Source organism: Mizuhopecten yessoensis, unplaced genomic scaffold (genome assembly GCF_002113885.1).
Source record: "Mizuhopecten yessoensis strain PY_sf001 unplaced genomic scaffold, ASM211388v2 scaffold2249, whole genome shotgun sequence".
Classification (NCBI taxonomy): Eukaryota; Metazoa; Mollusca; class Bivalvia; order Pectinida; family Pectinidae; genus Mizuhopecten; species Mizuhopecten yessoensis.
In genome coordinates, this window is record NW_018404452.1 from 113,628 (window position 1) to 134,976 (window position 21,349).

A 21,349-nucleotide genomic window follows, 5' to 3' on the forward strand; every position below is an offset into this window, starting at 1 on the left:
ATGATATTTTTTTTCTCTCTATAATCAGTAGCGGTAACTGTCTTTAAGTAATGATATTTTCTCACCCTCTATAACTAGTAACGTTAACTGTCTCTAAGTAACGATATTTTCTCTCCCTCTATAATCAGTATCATTAACTGTCTTTAAGTGATGATAATGTCTCTCCCTCTATAATCAGTAACGTTAACTGTCTTTAAGTAATGATAATGTCTCTCCCTCTATAACCAGTAACGTTAACTGTCTTTAAGTAATGATATTTGCTTTCCCTCAATAATGAGTAACGTTAACTGTCTTTAAGTAATGATATTTTCTCTCCCTCGATAATCAGTATCATTAACTGTCTTTAAGTGATGATAATGTCTCTCCCTCTATAATCAGTAACGTTAACTGTCTTTAAGTAACGATATTTTCTCTCCCTCTATAATCAGTAACGTGAACTGTCTTTAAGTAATTATATGTTCTCTCCCTCTATAATCAGTACCGTTAACTGTATTTCTCTAAAATGAGTGACAAGAACGGGCTATGTTCTATGACAATTGATTACACGATCAGCAAACATCGCTATGTTAAATCTGACACATCATTGAACTTGTCTATGAGATATTCTGTCATTATTTTTTCACAGATATTGCTGACAAGTGTTATCTTTCTCTACAATGTAAATTTGGAATATAAACTCTACTTTTCAAAAAGAATAACGTTATAATTGACTGACTTTAAATGTTAAAATCAGTAACATATATGTTATGTGTTGTAGGATCTTCAAATACAACTACAATGTCTCCAGAAAATACAACTGCCTCTGTGAATTCGACTACATCGCCGACTAACTCTTCAGGTGACTCTTTGTTCAATGTTGTTTACGTGAAACTTTAACTTATATTCAAAAGGGCATTTTTTGTTCTTTCCCTCTACAATAATAAACATGAACTCCTCCCTCTAAAATCAATAACGTGAACTGTCTCCCTCTTTAATGAGTAACATGGACTGTCTTCCTCTATAATGAGTAACATGGATTGTCTCCCTCTATACTGAGTAACATGAACTGTCTCCCTCTATAATGAGTAACATGAACTGTCTCCCTCTATAATAAGTAATGTGAACTGTCTCCCTCTATAATAAGTAACGTGACCTGTCTCACTCTATAATGAGTAGCGTGAACTTCTTCCACTATAATAAGTAACGTGACCTGTCTCCCTCTATAATGAGTAACGTGAACTATCTCCCTTTATGATAAATAACGTAAACTGTCTCTATATATAATGAGAAGCATCAACTATATCCCTCTTTAATGAGTAGCAATAACTGTCTTTCTTTAGAAACGGTGCCAATAACAGGCCATATTCTTTGACAATTGAACATAGCCTTAGCAAACCTTATTTTTATCAAATCTGATACATTATTGAACTTGTTTGAGAGATTATACAGTTATTTCCTCTGTTCAGGGTAACATTGAGATAAAATCTCTGCCTTTTAAATCGAATACCGTTATGACTTACAGACCTCAAAAGTAAAGTTAATAATAAATACATGTTATATGTTGTAGTTTCTTCAAATGCAACAACTGTACCTCCAGCAAATACAACTGCCTCAGTGAATTCGACTTCATCACCGACTAACTCCACAGGTGACTATTTGTTTAATTGTCTTGGTCACATGAACTATCTCCCTCTTTAATACGTAACATAGACTGTCTCCCTCTATTATGAGTAACAAGGGCTGTCTCCCTCAATAACAAGAAACATGGACTGTCATTCTGCACATACGTAACAGGAACAATCACACTCTATAATGTGTAATTTTTGCAACATGAACTCTCTTTCTCTAGAATGAGTGACAACAACTGGTATGTTATTTGACAACGTACCACACCATCATCAAACATGATTATAGGAAATCTGACACATCAATGGAGATGTTTAAAGAATTGCCTAACATATCTCCCTTTTATATAAAAGGAAAAATTGCCTCTTTTCCCTTAAATTCTATAATAGCTAGAGGTAGAAAGTATAAACAAACATGCAGTTTTCAGGTGTTACTAGATCTGCAGAGATTTTCAAAGATGTTTTAAGAACCCTTTGCCACTACACTGTGGTTTTTACTATAAACAGTAATCCCCCCTTAACTTCCGTTTTGATATATCTTTTGCACCTGTGGGCCTGTACAGTTCCAGAAGCTCAATAGATAACAACAATTGTATATAAAGTTCATAGATCGAATACTAGGTCAATAACCACCGATTTTGTTTACACTTATAACACTGTGATTTATTATGTTTTATTTATTTCATCTATTTAATATGTCTTATAAACGCACCACAAGGTATGTTATTGTCCAATACTATTTTTTTTAAGTTTTTAGTAGGTTGAGTGTGCCGGAAATATTAAGGCAGGGGCACCCACTCTCAATTGAATGGCTACAGCAAACATTCCCTCCTCAATGGGTGAAAGTAGGATTGTGTCCATAAGCAAAACATTTTTGTCAAATGTAAACGGCACTAAAACGTCCAATGAGTAACATTGAGTTATTTCCCTCTTCTATGTTGATAACTGAAATTCAATCTCCCTTTTTTGACAGAATTTTATTTATTATAATAACACCAGTCAGTTCCTTTTCAAAGAGAATACCTTAGTGAAACATTGGATGAACTATTATCTGGCGGCCAAATTGAACACATTGTTATTAAGAAAGTGAGTCATAGATTAATTATTTTTTTATATGAATAGTACCGCCTTTAATTCAAAGTCAGGAAAACGCTTTACTCCACTCTCGTTCAATGTCACTTCGACTATCCATGTTCATCATGGTTCAAGGGACTTTATTAACTAAAAGACTAAGGCAAAAGCTCTACATTAATTTTAATCAGAATGGTAATATTTTAAAATACAAATACATTGACTGATTATGAGATTTAGGATATAAGTTGTCTATCCAAAGTTATAATTGTGCCTGCCTAATTTTAATTGGTTGATGTTTATCAGGTATGTGTACTAAGATAGCCTACGAGAAGTGTACCGAATACGGCTTTCACTACACCATGATGCCCAATGTTCTGTGTCATCGCTTTTACCCTCATGCTGAATATTCCATTAGCATGGCCTATGCCAACAGGGTAGACGGTGTGGGATCTCCGGAGTGTGAACGTGCTCTCACAGAGGGCTTATGTATTGTTCACTTCCCGATCTGTGCCAATGACACAGTTATACAGCTTTGCAGGGACCAATGTAAAAGTAAGTCTTCACAGAATTATCTAACAATTATCAGAAGTATTGAATATGAAAAATATGTTAAAGGACTTATCAAACCTTTTTATATTTTTAGATATATCTGTCTGATTTTATATTATCAATTTGGAAGTATTTATATAATTAAAAAAAAAATCAAAATAAATGTTTCAAATCTGAGGAAATCGAATCTGTATTCGACAATTATGTAATTTAGTCGTCATTTTACAAGACCTGTAATGCTTGAACAAATATTGTTAAACGATATCTTTCCCAAATTCAATACTGATTAAAATAATATCTGATGCCACAAACAAAATTGTATATAGCTACATCATAGGCCATAGCGACATTGAAAAGTCTCTATTCAATCGGTTTGGTAATGCGCCTGATCAAACCAGTCCGGTTTTTGTCCTATGTAAATGATTGTATTGATTCTGATTGAATGATGAAGACATAAGCCTATATATATATTTACATTCTGTATGCCTAGTATAATTGACAAAATAGCATTAACTTTTGCATTAAATCATAATTAATGTAAACTGGAATATAGTTAATTTTCAACATTAATGATGTCATAAAAACATTGGGTTCCTGAACATTAAATTACGTTCTATAACTAACTCAGTCTCAACCTCGTCACGATTCCTGTATATCCTGTATGACAGACCATTTTCAAGGGGCGCATTTGTTATAACAGAGATGTATAAAATAAGTGAAACAAATGCTATGAAATTTGTATACAAAGTATACAATATCAAGTTATCTAATGATGGTTTTTAGTTTTAGACGTTATACATTTGCTGCTCTATCGATTTGTCCTACACTGTATCAGGGGGGATTTCTGGGTAACGGATGTGCCTATCGGGTATATAAAACACCGGTTATATTGAAAACAATGTTCTACCCCGAGGATTCCTATCTAACTGGTTTGACTGTATCTATATTATATATATCAAAATTATGTATTTTTTCAGAATATTTGGACATTTACAAATTTTGCTGGCCTAACCAACCTGATCCGTCTTACTATAAGAATATATGTGAGTTGCTGCCCACTGACAACTGTAAAGGAATTCAGAGTAAGTAACACGGGGAATATTTCCTGTGTGAGCTGTGTTAATTCCTGAGGTAGATGTGTGTGAGACATGACGTTACGTTAATGCCGCAAGTAATGAGTTTAATGTTTCCTTTTGGACCTGTCATTGAGTTTTTGCCTGAAGTAATGAGTGCACTTTTTCCTGTGAGAATCTGCCAACTCTTCTGTGAGACTTGTGTTTGACCTGACATTGAATTATTGCCGCACTTTACCCTGTAATAAACTACAAACTTCTGTATGAGACTTATGAGGGATCTGACGTTGAGTACTTGTCGTGAGTAATGAGTGTTATGTTTCTTCTGGGAAACTGAATTCCGGTGGAATACTGGTGTGAGACCTGATGTTGAGTACCTGTCGTAAGTAATGAGTGTAATGTTTCTTCTGGGAAACTGTGAATTCCTGTGGAATACTGGTGTGAGACCTGATGTTGAGTACCTGTCGTGAGGAATGAGTGTTATGTTTCTTCTGGGAAACTGTGAATTCCGGTGGAATACTGGTGTGAGACCTGATGTTGAGTACTTGTCGTAAGTATTGAGTGTTATGTTTCTTCTGGGAAACTGAATTCCGGTTGAATACTGGTGTGAGACTTGATGTTGAGTACCTGTCGTAAGTAATGAGTGTAATGTTTCTTCTGGGAAACTGTGAATTACTGTGGAATACTGGTGTGAGACCTGATGTTGAGTACTTGTCGTAAGTATTGAGTGTTATGTTTCTTCTGGGAAACTGTGAATTCCAGTAGAATACTGGTGTGAGACCTGGTGTTGAGTACTTGCCGTAAGTATTGAGTGTTATGTTTCTTCTGGGAAACTGAATTCCTGTGGAATACTGGTGTGAGACCTGATGTTGAGTACCTGTCGTGAGTAATGAGTGTTATGTTTCTTCTGGGAAACTGTGAATTCCTGTGGAATACTAGTGTGAGACCTGATGTTGAGTACCTGTCGTAAGTAATGAGTGTTATGTTTCTTCTGGGAAACTGTGAATTCAAGTGGAATACTAGTGTGAGACCTGATGTTGAGTACCTGTCGTAAGTATTGAGTGTTATGTTTCTTCTGGGAAACTGTGAATTCCAGTGGAATACTGGTGTGAGACCTGATGTTGAGTACCTGTCGTGAGTAATGAGTGTTATGTTTCTTCTGGGAAACTGTGAATTCCTGTGGAATACTAGTGTGAGACCTGATGTTGAGTACCTGTCGTAAGTAATGAGTGTTATGTTTCTTCTGGGAAACTGTGAATTCAAGTGGAATACTAGTGTGAGACCTGATGTTGAGTACCTGTCGTAAGTATTGAGTGTTATGTTTCTTCTGGGAAACTGTGAATTCCAGTGGAATACTGGTGTGAGACCTGATGTTGAGTACCTGTCGTGAGTAATGAGTGTTATGTTTCTTCTGGGAAACTGTGAATTCCTGTGGAATACTAGTGTGAGACCTGATGTTGAGTACCTGTCGTAAGTAATGAGTGTTATGTTTCTTCTGGGAAACTGTGAATTCAAGTGGAATACTAGTGTGAGACCTGATGTTGAGTACCTGTCGTAAGTATTGAGTGTTATGTTTCTTCTGGGAAACTGTGAATTCCGGTGGAATACTGGTGTGAGACCTGATGTTGAGTACCTGTCGTGAGTAATGAGTGTTATGTTTCTTCTGGGAAACTGTGAATTCCTGTGGAATACTAGTGTGAGACCTGATGTTGAGTACCTGTCATAAGTATTGAGTGTTATGTTTCTTCTGGGAAACTGAATTCCTGTGGAATACTGGTGTGAGACCTGATGTTTAGTACCTGTCGTAAGTAATGGATGCATTGTTTCCTGTTGGAAACAGTTATTTTTTCTCTGAGACCTGTGTTGCCCTGACTGTGAGTAATTCTAAGAACTGTGTGCAGTTTTTCACATAAAAAAAACTGTGTGAAAATCTATGAATCCGATACAGATGAAGTGAAATAATTATTGTTTTGTCTACAAGATCTTGTGAAAAATCATTATCATTGTTTGTGAATTTTCATCTTATATCTTCTGTGCGGTAGTTAAAAAGATGGTTTGTGAGTCAACTTTTTACTGTGAAAACCTGTGAGCTTCTGTGTAATGTGGCGTATCTGCCTATAATGATAAGTGTGTATTGTTACCTTAATATGACTACCCTTTTTTTGTTTACAAAGTATTCGTTACTTAATTTACAGGTATTGAAAATTTCAACTTTACTTCACCACCTACCACTAGTGCTCCACCGGCAATAACTTGGCCTGATTCCATAGCAGGTACGAACATATGAATATGTGCCTACCATATTCCCATGAATACTTACCTTTATAATAGGTACAGTGGGCCTCTACCACTTAGTCGCTGGTTCGAGGCCTACGAGGGACAGTCGTCAGGTACTGGCCGTAGGTCAGTGGTTTTTCTCCGGGAACTCCGGCTTTCCTTCACCACAAAAAACCGGCACGTCCATAAATGACCATAGCTGTTAATAGGAAGTAAAACCAAATAAACCAAAACTCAATTTTATAGTTACAAACTCAGATGTTAAAGATGATGGATAATATTAAGGAGATAGCCCAATTGTATTTATAGATTTGCGGCAGTATATCGTTAGTAAACTGTCATAAAATTAGTTTCATTGGCGACGCAGAATGTAGTCAGTAAAACGGATATTTGTAACAGTTTAATCACGATATACCGGCACAAATATCAAAATAAAGTGAATTTATCCGTATTTTAATATTTTCAAATTCAGATTATCTGAAATACAATAGGTTTAGGACGTTTAGTAAGTTTTTCTTCAAAGTGTGGGTCTATCCGGAGCAGTGTTGACGTCAGGAACATTCAAAGTGAGACGGAATGACATTGCCCTTTCGGGGGCACGCTTATGTTCGCGGCGCAATTAATAATCAAATCCATTATATGTCATTGTCAGTCGGGGTCATAGACATCAGAAACAATCACCATTCGGGCTTTATATTCAAATGAGAAATTTGAAGACAATATATTGTTGCTATACCTCGCAAATCGGTTCGATTGACCAATCAGATTCCGTGTTATATCTCAAATGAATTCGAATCATAAAGATAAGATAAAATTAATTGACGCAAAATTTGGTTCCCAATATTCATATCCAATGTTTAAATATCTAACAACTCCATGCCTCTTTGCATTTATAAAGATTAAGTCCTTTTTTTAATAATACAAAATGTATTGGAGGCTGTCGGACAGCTTACTTGGATTATCACATTTAAACTTAATCATCGCTGTTTCTCAGAGAGGACTTGGGAACCCTTGGTCAATTTTGGACATTCAAGCTTAAAAAGACCAGGTGTACTGCCAGGCACATTGACCTTGACCCCGTTTTTGTTAAGTTATATCGCCAGAAGTTTAGTTCTTAATATGACTTTATACATTATCTCTCAGACGAAATTAACGTGACTGTGAATGACGATGGGGTAGCCATGGTGACCTATAAAGGAAAACATATTCCTACATGCTTCCTTCAGCCTACAGAGGTCCGAATTCTGTGTAGCAAAGCGGGATATAGGTAAGTACTTGTTCATTGGGAAGTTTCTGCTGAAATATTGTAAACCTCTATCTAATATAAGATAAATAACCCATCTAAGGAAATCCATAGGGACAATTTCGTTGCTGAAATATGCTGTAAGTTCGATGATGTTTAAAGTAAGCGGTAATGTAAATAACGTTATCAAAGGCGGTTAGTCGTATTATACATGACGTCATTGAAACACTCATTGTTCCAACAGTTAGCTTGGCCAACAGTTAGCTTCTCTTTCTTTGGCTTCGCCTCAGAGATCTAAAACCAGACACAATCATCCTGGATACCATTGATGTTGATTTTCGCGTTCGGGCCGTCATAATATATAAATCATACATGTTAACTAGTAGATTTGAACGTACTATAATAAACCCGCGGTGTGACAATGAACAGGGATTTGTTTTGTCTACTATATCAGAGGAAGAATGAAGGGGAAAGAGAGCTTAGTGAAAAAGATTCGAAATCTCACCATTTCATATGAGATAGATGAATTATTCAATTTAGCGAGCCTTTGGCGAGTGAAAATGAAAAATTCGTGACGAGTTTCATAAATTTCATATGAAATTATATCGAGTGTAATATTCTTGTTATCACATAATCAAGATTTGTGGCATTTATTCGTGTAAAACGACAATATTCATGCAACCTTGAAATGTAAAAAGCCGCCATTTTGACTCCAGTGCGTAAGTCTCTGACGTCATTTCTTGTTCTAGGCGTGACGTCACAATTGAAATAATTGAAACTTACAACCAATCACAGGGCTGATAGGTCCCAGTATATGGGTTAATACGCAAATAAATGTGACATGGATATATTCACTTGATAACACAGTACAATTTGTGATAAATGTATGTTTGTACTATTCACACATGGGTGAGAAATTGGACTGCCAACGCACTTACCCGGATAAAACATCATGTTAGATAGCACATAATTCCTATTCCCTCTTTGCGTATTGCAGAGTTATCTTCTCTTGGGAGGAGGGATTGATTGGTACGTCACTTGTTTGTGAGAGTAACGTCATCAATTTTTGAGAAAAAGACGTAATTTTCTCACACAGACGAATGACGTAACAATCAATACCTGCTCTCAAGAGAAGATAACTCTGCAATACGCAAGGACGGAATATGGGTTACCTACAACGGCCTTATTATGTTAGTGAATACATCATGGCTGGCAGGATGTCGTGTGCTTTGATCCAATCTAGAGTCCATATCATGAATAGGGTTATGACCCTTTGTTCACTTTGCATCATGTTCAGGCATACCTCATATACTCTGTAATACAAAAAGTTAACTATCTTTTCAGATGTCACTGTCAAGAGTTAAAAATATTGTTTCGAGTTCCAATAAATAGACAAGTTGTGATGTTTTGCTAATTGGAGGTCACTTTGTGATGGGGATTTTGTTAACATGTTGTGTGGCCTACAATTTAGAAATTCTACAAATACGTATCTTATACGGTAGCATAGGCTCGAGTATGGAATTCGTGTCTTCTTCTTTTATATAAACAATACTATTGACTTTTGTTCGATTTTGTCCAATGTTTATTCAGAAAAAGGGCCTCAAAGATTGTGCACAAGTATTTTCCCTATTAAGTATTTCAGTACGTATAGGGCTATTGTTTGTGTTAAACCCATAGAGACACAATTAGTTAGAAAGTTTTCAAATTATATTTTTTTCCTTTTTTTTTCATATAAAATGTCAGACTAGTTTTTTCATATTTCCTTAATTACACAGCGCCGGCCACAATCAGTTAGGAGATGCTGTAGATGAAGCTGTCGATATATCCTGCAGTGATAACAGTACAACATTGTCTGACTGTTACGCGTCGGTAAAGTCCTGCTCCAGTGGTGTTCTCCAGTGTGGTTAGTAAAACAGACAGAATGTGTTTGGTACCCAGCTTACAGAACATATAAATAACAGTTTGATGAGTGACCAGAGTTTTACCTGGCGCCCTTTGGCTGACATAGAGAGCCGATATATGATACCGGATGACTGTTATGAAAATACAACTGGACTTTAAGTATTTGTTATTTGGTCTATACCTCTCCCTCACATGGAGTTTCCCACCTTTCCCACCTTGCCGAGTTACGTAAGTGCCCCGAGGGCGGAAACTACGGTCCAGGTACAAAGTGGCAATGTTTACCTATATAGGGGACCGTGTCTATACGTGTTATAATTTTACATTTGTCGATTTGGGTTGTTTAGAACACACCGAAACACAATTTCTGAATTTAAGAAAAAATTGAAAGATCAGCTGACATATATAGCTAGAATATAGAAACATACCTGAAAAAACAAGTTTACATCTTCAAACAAGAAACCGTAAATATTGGTAAATCGTGTAACGTTGTCCATTCCCACAACTGTACATACCAACGCATGTTTTCAAGTTATGTTTACAATCAAATTATATAGACGCATGCTTTCCTTTAATTGTTCTGAACTGTTTTTGATTGTGTTTAAAAAGAGTTTGATGTGTTACACAGGCGATGCTAATGTGAACTGTGGCTTCAGAGGGAACATACCTATGTGTGGATATCATGCCTCCAGCACATGGACGTTATTATCAGGTGAGTTGTGGAAAAAATAAGAAAGAAGTATATATCCACACACAGTGTTAATACACAAAAGCGGAATCCAGTTTGATAACAATGGACACCAGAAGGAACAGTAATATAAAAACTACTGCAAAATAGTCAGTGAAACCATACAAACATTCAATCTGAGGATGTCTTTCAAATGTATGATGCGACCAACATAATGGGTGACTTCGAATCCAGAAATAATCGCGTAAAATACAGCAAACATTTCTAGAGTCATGACAGTCACTGCAAATTAGTATTGGAAAAAAATGTTATCGTGACAAACAAACCTATTCTTAGATTCATAGATTGAAAGCTCCATAAACAAATAATGTCTGCGCTTATTGAAGTTCCTGTATATACATGTTGAGTGCGCTGATTCTTCAGTGTGCTAGTCTGTTTTCAATTTTCGGCTAAGGGATGTTTCTGCTAAAAAAGGAGTTTTACAGTAACTCCTATTATGGCCATTGCTACATGTTCATGAACATCTGAACGGTCATTTGCACGGATATCGTTGATCCATGAAGAACTGACTTGTCGATTTATGATCAACGTTTAACGTTTATTATGTCTATAAAGCAGAACTAATATTTTGTTTATCTATTTATAGAGTCCGTCAGTATCCTCGAACTGCATACAAAAGAAGGGCAGCATGACTCCATCGTATCACCAAGCTTTACAACGCCTCAAAACGGATCTCTTTACTTCAGCTACAAGCTATCGGGTTCTGCTGTTGGTCTTCTGACCTTGACCCTTAATAACAAGGTCATGTTCCAATCAGACTACAGCCTTACAGATTCTGTCATAGAAGTGTGTATTGACCTGCCGGCTAATGAGCTTGTCAGTGCTATGTTCTCTTACGTCCGAGGTTCGGACGAGGTAACAGAGTATGTGTTCGAAGCTGTTTCCATTCACTACGTCAAAGTATCAGCCGACGATGTTTGTCCAGGTAGGTCACTAAGGTTATTTTAAGATCAGAGGTTTTCTTGGCGGAACTTTCATTCTTTCTTACAGGATTCCCTCATTCACATACATGTAACTGTGTTTTATATTCATTCGTTGTTGGAATAAAATGTGTGTAATTTCATTTCCTAGTTCCTCCTTGCTTTGCGCAAAATTTCCCTATTCCTAGAATTTTCTGAACTCTGAACAAGTATAACAAGAAATTAATCTGGAAAAAAACATTAAAGAAAATAAATTAGTGACATCTTTTCGAATGTTTATATTCAAAAATGAATATAATCCATGATTATCGATTTTGGGAATTTTATTTTTTGATGTTTTGGCAGCATTCTCCAAAGACAGATCATGTGACTTTGACAGTGCAGGCTTGTGTGGTGTTCAATTTTCATCTGAATGTGATCCCTGGAGCGGAGGGTATCTCTCGAGTCCTCGACCATATGCATGGAAACCGAAGCCACAGGACGGCAGGGGTACGTGGATATCTTGAATTTTATGTTTACCTTTTACCAATCAGATGACTGCTTGCTGCTGAATCGTTTTGAGGAAATAAAATGTCTGCTTACCCTTTATTAAGCTATATACATGTAGCAGTGAACCCTTTGATACTGATAAGTTTTAAATTATTATAAGTCCATATTTTTGTCTATCCGTAGATAAATTTATTAATTAACCTTTAGTAAACTTCTTGCACTTACTAAGCGGTTGATCCCAATTGTATTCCCTCAAAGATCGATATGTTTTAATTCAAGTTCAAGTTAAAGTAAATTTTATTTAAAGGTCGGTACATGGTTATACAAGGCAACACACGCCGATGGAAGGCTTTAACAACCGACTATTTAATGTACAAGATTGTATGCAAGACTTTTTTGGCTCAGAACCATGTTTTCCCCTCAAAACTTTTCCTTTCGCTTGAGCGTCTCTTTGTCTAAATCACACAGGGATAATAAATCTATTTTACCCATCGTGCTCTTACAACGCACGTGTGTTACGGCACAATTTATCACCCGACACGATTTCTCACCCGACACTCAAGCGAAACGAAAACGCGAGTGTGCGTCAATTCCAATATTTAAAGTGTTTGTTTTTGAATATGAATGCAGGATTCTACCTGTTTGCTGATGGAAGCTATGGAGAGCAAGGAGACGAAGCCATTGCCATGTTTCCTGACGTCCATATGTCCGCTAATGACACTCTCCGCTTCCGCTATATCAGTGATAGTAAATTCAACGTCTCTGCTACTTTAAAGGTAATTTAGATCTTGTCTCAAAATATAATTGTTTTTGTTATAATAAAGAAAGAATATAAAAAGATTGATTGTTGCCCATTGAATGCCTTATACATACATACATGTAGGTATAGTGATTGGGGTTATTTCATATTAATATAGTACACTGCGAGTATCCTTGGTTGTTTGTTGTATGGTGATATTTAAGAGTAATATGATGTATTGGGGACTGTATAGTTATTAGCAAGACTCCTATAATTATTTAAAAATGAGTGTATAATGTTGAATAAGTATCATTAAAACTGACTGTTTTAATTAATGTGCCTTTCTTAGTCTGTATGAAGATGAACGAGTATCTGTAACTGCATTGTGATGAGCAAACCGTTTAAAGAAAATAATGATAAAATGATGAGCGAACTTTTCTAAGATTATATAATGGTGACTGAGGATCCTTAAAAAATATTATGAACGAGTCTCCTAAGACTGTTTAATAATGAGTGAGCTTTCTTAACAGCATTGTGCTGAAATGGTGAGTGAGTTTCCTTAACAGTTTTGTGCTGAAATAGTGAGTGAGCGTTACCGGATGTACAAGCTTTCATAACAGTAAAAAGGAGATTGAGCTTTCGCAGTAATAAAATGGTTTCCCAAGAGCATAATCACCAGCAAGCCTTACCGAGACAGTAAATAGAGGAGAGACCATTCCGTCAAATATATAAATAAGGGTTAATTTCTCCTAGAATAACAATGATTTAGTGTCCATTAAATAATAATAATGATAATGATAATAATAAACTTTACTTAACGAGGATGACATGTTTAGCTAAAGGCCAATCTACCACATGGTCCTCAACAGTTATGATTACCATTTTGCCCTGGGAATGAAATGGCTTGTACATTTGTATAAGATTTAAACGATTAAGAAGTCTACCCAAAAGCAAAATGATAAGCAAGCCTCCTTAAGAGTATAATGGTTAACTGTTGTGCAAGCCTTCCTTAGACTATACAATGCTGAGCCAGCCTCCTGAATGAAATATTAACAGAAAAATTTCTCTACGAGTTCGCTGTATCAAACGTGATGACGTGTCACTTATATATTTTTTGATTATTTTCTTGAAACTATTTCCAGGTTTATGCTTCAAAAGAACTACTGTTCTGGCAAGATCATCTGACAGGTGGATATTGGGAAGATATTTGTTTTCCATTTAAACCAACCATCAATACAGACATCAATGCTAATTTGACGATCATTGCCTACCATGGCAGCAGCGTGTCTATGGATGTTGGTGTCGACGCCATCAGTATCAGTTCAGAACGCTGTCCTCGTAAGCATATTTATTAGTTAACATTTGATATCTGACCGAAATAAATATTGACAGTCGACGCCGTCAGTATCAGTTCAGAACGTTGTCCTCGTAAGCATATTTTTTGGTTAACATTTGATATATGACCGAAATAAATATTGACAGTCGACGCCATCAGTATCAGTTCAGAACGTTGTCCTCGTAAGCATATTTTTTGGTAAACATTTGATATATGACCGAAATAAATATTGACAGTCGACGCTATCAGTATCAGTTCAGAACGCTGTCCTCGTAAGCATATTTTTTTGGTTAACATTTGATATATGACTGAAATAAATATTGACAGTCGATGCATCAGTATCAGTTAAGAACGTTGTCCTCGTAAGCATATTTAGTGGTTAAAATTTATTTCTCTGACCGAAATAAATATTGACAGTCGACGCCATCATTATCAGTTTAGAACGCTGTCCTCGTAAGCATAGTTATTGGTAAAATTTTATATCTGACTGAAATAAATATTTACGAAAATTATAAGATTTGATCAGCAGCTTTGCTAAACTATATGAAGATCATAGGATAACGCAACGTTTTCCTTAGTCCTCACAGGTAAGATTAGTGATGTTCAATCGGTGTTACTATTTGTAGATCCAGCACTTCAACATTGTGTTGATAAGATAAAGTCACTTCATTTGTAACATCACAATAAAGCTGTCTGTCAAATGCAGCATTTCCCTCCTAACAATTTTCATACGTACTATATTTACATTTGCATGGCATTGTCACTATATAGCCGCTTTGAAAGCTGTGTCGTTGATGGGACTTTAATTACCATGCAGCACGAGACACAATTCTTAGCGTATTAATACAACACTGACCGGAACTACAATATCCAATATAAATAAACATGACGGCTGCTGAAATATCGCTAGGCATTCTGAGATTTGACAATACCATTGTAAATTTATGTGCAAAATAAAAAATAAAATAAAAAAAAAATTATTACAACGAAAACAAAACCAATGTCTGCAATATCGTACAAAATGCACATCGGTTGAAATCACCAATGTCGGCTGTGGAAACATTTTTTAACGCTCATGCAATTTATCAGAGATATCGTCTGTTACACTACATTGATCAACAGGGGTTCGTTACAAATGTTTGAAATACACATATTCTATAGACCTGCTGACACATATGTTACAGACCTACTGATATGAGTCACAGCACACATTAACATTTCAGACATTTGTAACGAACCTATGCTCCGTCGCAGGATCACTCACTTCAAACGCTATCAGTTTCACGCGTCTCGCATCCACATCTCCTCAGTTTCTATCGAGGATGTTATAGAATCTACCGACTGTTGTCAGGTTCCCATACAATCAACAAATACATTCAAGCTTGAATTCTTCACAAAATTAGCAAAGAGAAAAGTTCGAATTATCTTCCAAAAATAACTCCCTCGTGGAAGGCAAGGTCGGATTTCCGGTGTCACTGTATTTGTCCATGCGCGAAATTTGTTCCGGGGGAAAATCGAAACAATTTCAAATCTAACTTTCAGATCAGAGTTCTATTGATAAACTTAAATCACCCTATAAACATATCAAACCTAATTGTATTGATACTGAATTGTGGAATAAAATTGAAGTGTTTGTTTAAATTACAAAGTACTACTTTGTTTGCCAATTAGCACGCGACAATACGCTGTTCAAACTATTGAACGAAATTGTGTGGACTGTCGATAAGGCGGGCATTTTTAATTTTGAATATAAATTATAAGTTAAAAAAGAACATAAGAGGCAGAGAAAACGTAAATATAAGTATTGAACTGTTTTTGTATGGTATTTATAATCTATTTGAATGACACAGCTTTGCAAGCAAACAAATCATAATGCGCGCTACAATGCTTAAATATAGTTTAATGATGAAAATCAATTCAAATATATAGTTCGGTGCAAAGGTGGTAGTATAGACCTGAAAAAAGGAAGATTACTTTCTCATGTCATAAAAAAAAGTACTTCATCAAATTAAAAATTTCAAAATTATGTTATACCGGCAAGAACTTACTGTAAAACCTCTTCACTGGTAAAATCCATAGCAAGTTGGGTACCAGTATGCGATGTCATCATAAATTTGCGATCGTCAGAACGAAAAGGGCAAAAATGTCCAAGTATATAGCATATACAGTTGGCCATTAGGTACAGGTAGGTCATTGTAGATGTCATGCTGTACATGTAAGTACGTTTATAGATAAAATTGTACAGATAAGTCACAACAGAGGTTTTGAAATGGCATTGGTCATGACGTACAGGTTAGTACTTATCCAAATCTTAATGTACAGATAAATCCCAACAAATGGAATGGCATTGGTCATGACGTACAGGTTAATATTTATTCAAATCTTAATGTACAGATAAGTCCCAACAAATGGAATGGCATTGGTCATGACGGACAGGTTAGTACTTATCCAAATCTTTACGTACAGATAAGTCCCAACAAATGGAATGGCATTGGTCATGACGTACAGGTTAGTACTTATCCAAATCTTTATGTACAGATAAGCCCAAACCGTAGTCGTGATAGGTCATATCATCAGTGATATCAACTCCATGCACATCTTACATTGGACGGATTGATTGACAAGGACACTCTTCAATTATTTGATTGTATATTGCCTGCGAAATTATAATAAGATAATGTGTTGAATTTTCAGATATAGCCAACTGTAACTTTGAACAACTTTCCAGCACTTGCGGCTACATTACCGGAACCTCGGAGAATTCATCGTTTGCATTTTTCAAAACTGAATACTGTGGTGGTATGGATCACACACCATTTGGTCCAGGTAAGTACGGTAAATATATCTGTTGGAAGTATTGATATAAGTAAAGACTTGCTTGACATGAGTATATGGTCGGCAATCACTGAATTTATACATATAAGTCGTATCTTTCCTGTGCAAACAAAAGTGAGATTAGTTGAAATATTTTGGTAAAGAGTGGTGATACTCAAGAAAAACTGCTTCACCAAAACTTCCACAAGGCATGTAACCCATTTCTCACCCAGATTGTTATATGTTTTGAAGGATAGTTGCAGTAGTTGTATTTATAACTTCTCTGGACCTTGATTAATCAATAGAGATATTACATTCACTCGGTTTTCACGAGCAAAGTCAATTAAGTGCTTCATTTTCAAACGTTTTACTGATCGTACATTTTTAAACTTAATTCATCAGTAGTTATATATACAGGCATCATTAATGTAATTAGATAATGTGTTCAATATTTCATCATGAACAGTGACCAAAGTACATTTACACAGCAAGAAATGGTTTCGCTGGGCCATAACTATTGAACTGCTAAACATTCTATCATCTTACGGAATTTCGTAGACATGTATAAAAGTATAATCTTTGTGCATTTTATCACAATTAGTTAATAAAAACATAAAAAGGAAGAAGAAAAAAACAACAACAACAGGGAAAAAAAGTCATCAAAACGAGCAAGAGTTGAAAAGAAGATATACCCTTGAAAAAAGGATACAATGTTGTACTGCCCGTGACAGCCATATTAATGTGGAATGCGGGACAGGGCGTCATTCATATATAGTGATTTATGAAATATATAATTAATTTTGTATCGGATTTGTTTTAATACAGTGGACATACAATCTGAACTATATTTAAACATTCACTGACAGTCCAAGACATAAATAAATGTACATATCCTAGATTGAAATATTCCTTTGTAATATATGATTTACAAATATGTCTGTTCTAATTGAAGGCTCCATGATGTGTGCCCGGCAGTGTGACGGTAAACAATCTTCAGATGGAGACATTGCAACCCTTGAATCACCAACTTTCGAACTAAAACCTTCAGAAGACATCTCTGTTTCATTTTTCTTCCGTATGTATGGAGATATGACCTCTCTAGATATCTCTGTAGGGGCAGAGGAATCTAAAAATGATTCTGTACCACTCTTTGTAGCCCATGGAGACCATGGCTATAGGTGGTATGAAGTGTGTGCCAATATACCACTGACACCGACAAACAAGCAAATGACCTTGACCGCCAATGCAATACATGGGTCTAAGTGTGATGGGATTTACGCTCTGGATGACATTGAATTCCGGTACAGTAAATGTTCAGGTGAGTTACATTGAGTACGATAATATGTCAAGATGGTTTATAGAAGATAGACAATGTATCAGTCAGGGTTATATTGGGCATGACCATGTGTCAAGTTGGGTAACATCGGATATTGCCATGACTCCAAATGAGTTATATTGCGTTTGCCATGAGTAAGGATGAGTTATATTGGGAATGGCAATGTATCTAGGTCAGTTGTATCGAATATAGCATGTTTCATGGTAAGTGATGTCAAGTATCACACATCTTAAGGTGTCAGGTAGGTGTCTGAATTTCAACAAAGTATGTTGTCAGCTTAGAAAGCCAGAACAATTGCAGATGTTTGATTGTATGTGGTTGTGGTGATTGTGTGGCGTCCATTGTCTGTTACGGGAAAATGAACTCAGGAAAATGTACAGCGTTGAACACTAAACAGGGGAGCAGTGGATAATTGACTATTTCATAAAAAGGCCCTTGTAAGAGGCCACGTTTTCATATGTAGCCTGCCATAAATTGACTTGTGGTACCGGACCCCTATAATGACTCACACAACTAAATAGTTTACTATATGTAATAACTCAGTTTTTAAGCTAATAGGGTAAATATTTGAAGTTCAACACTACTGGTAACTGTCTAGATGCACAGGTACATACCTGATAACGGCTTCAAAAGACAGTTTTTGGTGAGTTTAGTGGCATATAAGAGTGCTATGGGTGTCTGTTTTTGACAAATTTAACACATGCCAAATTGGTGAAGTGGGACTGAAACACCCTGACATTCGACCCTATATCAATCCGCCATCTTAAATTAAAAACTGCTAAAACTATACATTTTCTTAAGTTCAATATCTGTAGATTTCATGCAATGGAAAATATGTCACCAAATATTTTTTTTAAATTACTCTGCAATTAAAGCACTGTATTAAACCGGAACAAAGTTAAGGTAAGTATTACAATCGTATGAAACACTTACAGTTTGGCTTATTTAGTTGTGTGAGACATATCAGATTCCGATTATCATAAGCTGGTGCGAAGGACTTAATTGGTCTTTTGTTATAGCGGGTCCGTCATTCATCCTCCGCCTGTAAATAATAACTTAAAACGGACATCAAAACAAACATTAAACAAAATTGAATGTAAGCATCATTAATTGATGAGGATTTTGATTGTATTAGCCATACCGTGGCGTCCGTCGTCCGTTCGTCGTCCGTTCGTCAACAATTTCTTCAAACGACTTCTTCTTAACCACTAATTGGAATTTAACTAAAGCATCCCTAAATGGTGGGGATTAAAAGTGTACAAATGGTAGGGTTAACCCCCAAAGGGCTAAGGGGCGGGGCCAAAAGGGGCCAAAAAAAGGTTTTGTGGCTATATTGCTTTAAGCGACTTCTTCTCTACACCTAAAAGATGACCATCGACCATATTTGACTGGAAGCATCCCTAGATAGCGGAGATTCAAAATTGTACAAATGGTGAGGCTGAACTCCGAGGGGCTGAGGGGGGCCAAAAGGGATCAATTTGGATATATTGCTTTAAGCGATTTCTCCTCTACAACTAAAAGATGGACATTAATCATATTTGACTGGAAGCATCCTTAGGTAATGGGATTTAAAATTGTACAAATGGTGAGTCAGACTCCCCAGTGGGCTGAGGAGCGAAGCCAAAAAGGGTAATATGGCTTTATTTCTATAATTGACTTCTTCTGTAGACCTATACACTGGATATCAAGCATATTTGGTTGGAAGCATTCATGAGAGGCAGGGATTCAAAATTGTACAAATGGTTGGGCTGACCCCCCAGGGGGTTGAGGGGCGGCCCAAAAAGGGTAATATGGCTTTATTGCTATAATTGACTTCTTCTGTAGACCTATACACTGGATATCAAGCATATTTGGTTGGAAGCATTCAGGGGAGCCACACGGCTTCAAATTGTACAAGTAGTGGGGCTGACACCCTTGGCTAAAGAGTGGGGCCAAACATAGATGTTTGCTTGTAAATGGTTGAGATCCCCACCCTATAACCATGTATACAGTTGCTGAGAATGAAGAAAATAATGTACATATCTTTCCAAGATTACACAGGGGTCTGGCCCCACCCTTGAAGACATAATCCCGGGGTCATAACTTTGAAACGGTCGAGATCCCCACCCCAAAACTGTATATATCAATGCTGGGCATAAATAGACGAATGCAGTCATGATATAAGAATTGGTTCCAGAATCTGCTCCACCCTTGGAGACTTAACCCCTGGGTCATCACTTTGAAAAAGTTAAGATCCCCACCCCAAACAGAAACGAATGCAGTCATGATATTAGAACTTGGTCAATTCTGTCCCACCGAGGGTCTGTCCCACCCTCGCAGACTTAACCTCTGGGTCATAACTTTGAAACGGTCGAGATCCCCACCCTAAAACTGTATATATATGCTGGGCATAAAGTGACGAATGCAGTCATGATATTATAATTGATCCTGTGGTCTGGCCACAACCTAGGGAACTATTTCTGAGTCACACCTTCGAAACAGTTGAAATCCCCTACCCATAACCATACATAAAGTTGCTGGGCATGAAAAATCTAATACAGATAGGATACAAGGATTGTCCTTGGGGTCTGGCCCATTCCTCTTATTTGGAGAATGCTTTGCCATGATTACTTTGATATCCAGGTGAGCGATACAGGCCCTCTGGGCCTCTTGTTAATCGGAGTGGCTGATTTAGTCGGAACCATCCTCAGCTGGTTTTACTTTTGAAAATGTACAAATAGGCTTTTCTTCAGGGGAGCTAAGGGGTGGGGCGAAAATAAAGGTAAAACTTCCAAATAGTTCAGATCCCCACCTAATTATACCACATCGCTTGCCTGGCTTTGAGACCCAATTCTGTCAATACAACGTGAAAGGTAAAACTCACAAGGAATCATTTATAAGCAATAGTTTTCCTAGACTCGGAGAATCATTTGCTAGTGATGCATTCGTTGCGAGAACATAATTGCCTAAAAAGCATATCTATCTTTATGTTCTGTGCCTTAACAATGTTCAAGTTATACTATTAATTTGCAGTTACGAAATCAATTACAGTCGGTCATTTTGATTTTGAGATTTTAAAAATATAATTGCTTAAGTTGTGAACTGAACAATTATAAATGTTTTATTTTTATGATTAATGTTCATTTAATAAGGGATGAAAATACACAAAGAAATCCTGCATCTTTGTTCTTACGTTGCTATAATGTATATCAAGATAATATGTGCCAAACTGACATCAATGCAACCATTAATGAGAAAAAAATACAAGA

The 21,349-nt window shown here is 36.4% G+C and overlaps 1 protein-coding gene across 1 annotated transcript in view; it reads left to right on the top strand.

Annotated features, from left to right (window-relative positions):
* The window catches only part of LOC110445369, a gene marked incomplete at its 5' end in the record, with an annotated part of 208,636 nt that overhangs the window by 112,276 nt on the left and 75,011 nt on the right, over positions 1 to 21,349 (top strand). Inside the window, 14 exons of the mRNA XM_021489943.1 lie at positions 758 to 838; positions 1,547 to 1,627; positions 2,982 to 3,230; positions 4,205 to 4,309; positions 6,496 to 6,573; positions 7,721 to 7,844; positions 9,596 to 9,723; positions 10,348 to 10,431; positions 11,054 to 11,392; positions 11,733 to 11,876; positions 12,507 to 12,652; positions 13,758 to 13,953; positions 16,646 to 16,777; positions 17,718 to 18,083. Of these exons, the coding sequence (XP_021345618.1) occupies positions 758 to 838; positions 1,547 to 1,627; positions 2,982 to 3,230; positions 4,205 to 4,309; positions 6,496 to 6,573; positions 7,721 to 7,844; positions 9,596 to 9,723; positions 10,348 to 10,431; positions 11,054 to 11,392; positions 11,733 to 11,876; positions 12,507 to 12,652; positions 13,758 to 13,953; positions 16,646 to 16,777; positions 17,718 to 18,083 (2,253 nt within the window). The remainder of the gene's footprint in view (positions 1 to 757; positions 839 to 1,546; positions 1,628 to 2,981; positions 3,231 to 4,204; positions 4,310 to 6,495; positions 6,574 to 7,720; positions 7,845 to 9,595; positions 9,724 to 10,347; positions 10,432 to 11,053; positions 11,393 to 11,732; positions 11,877 to 12,506; positions 12,653 to 13,757; positions 13,954 to 16,645; positions 16,778 to 17,717; positions 18,084 to 21,349) is intronic.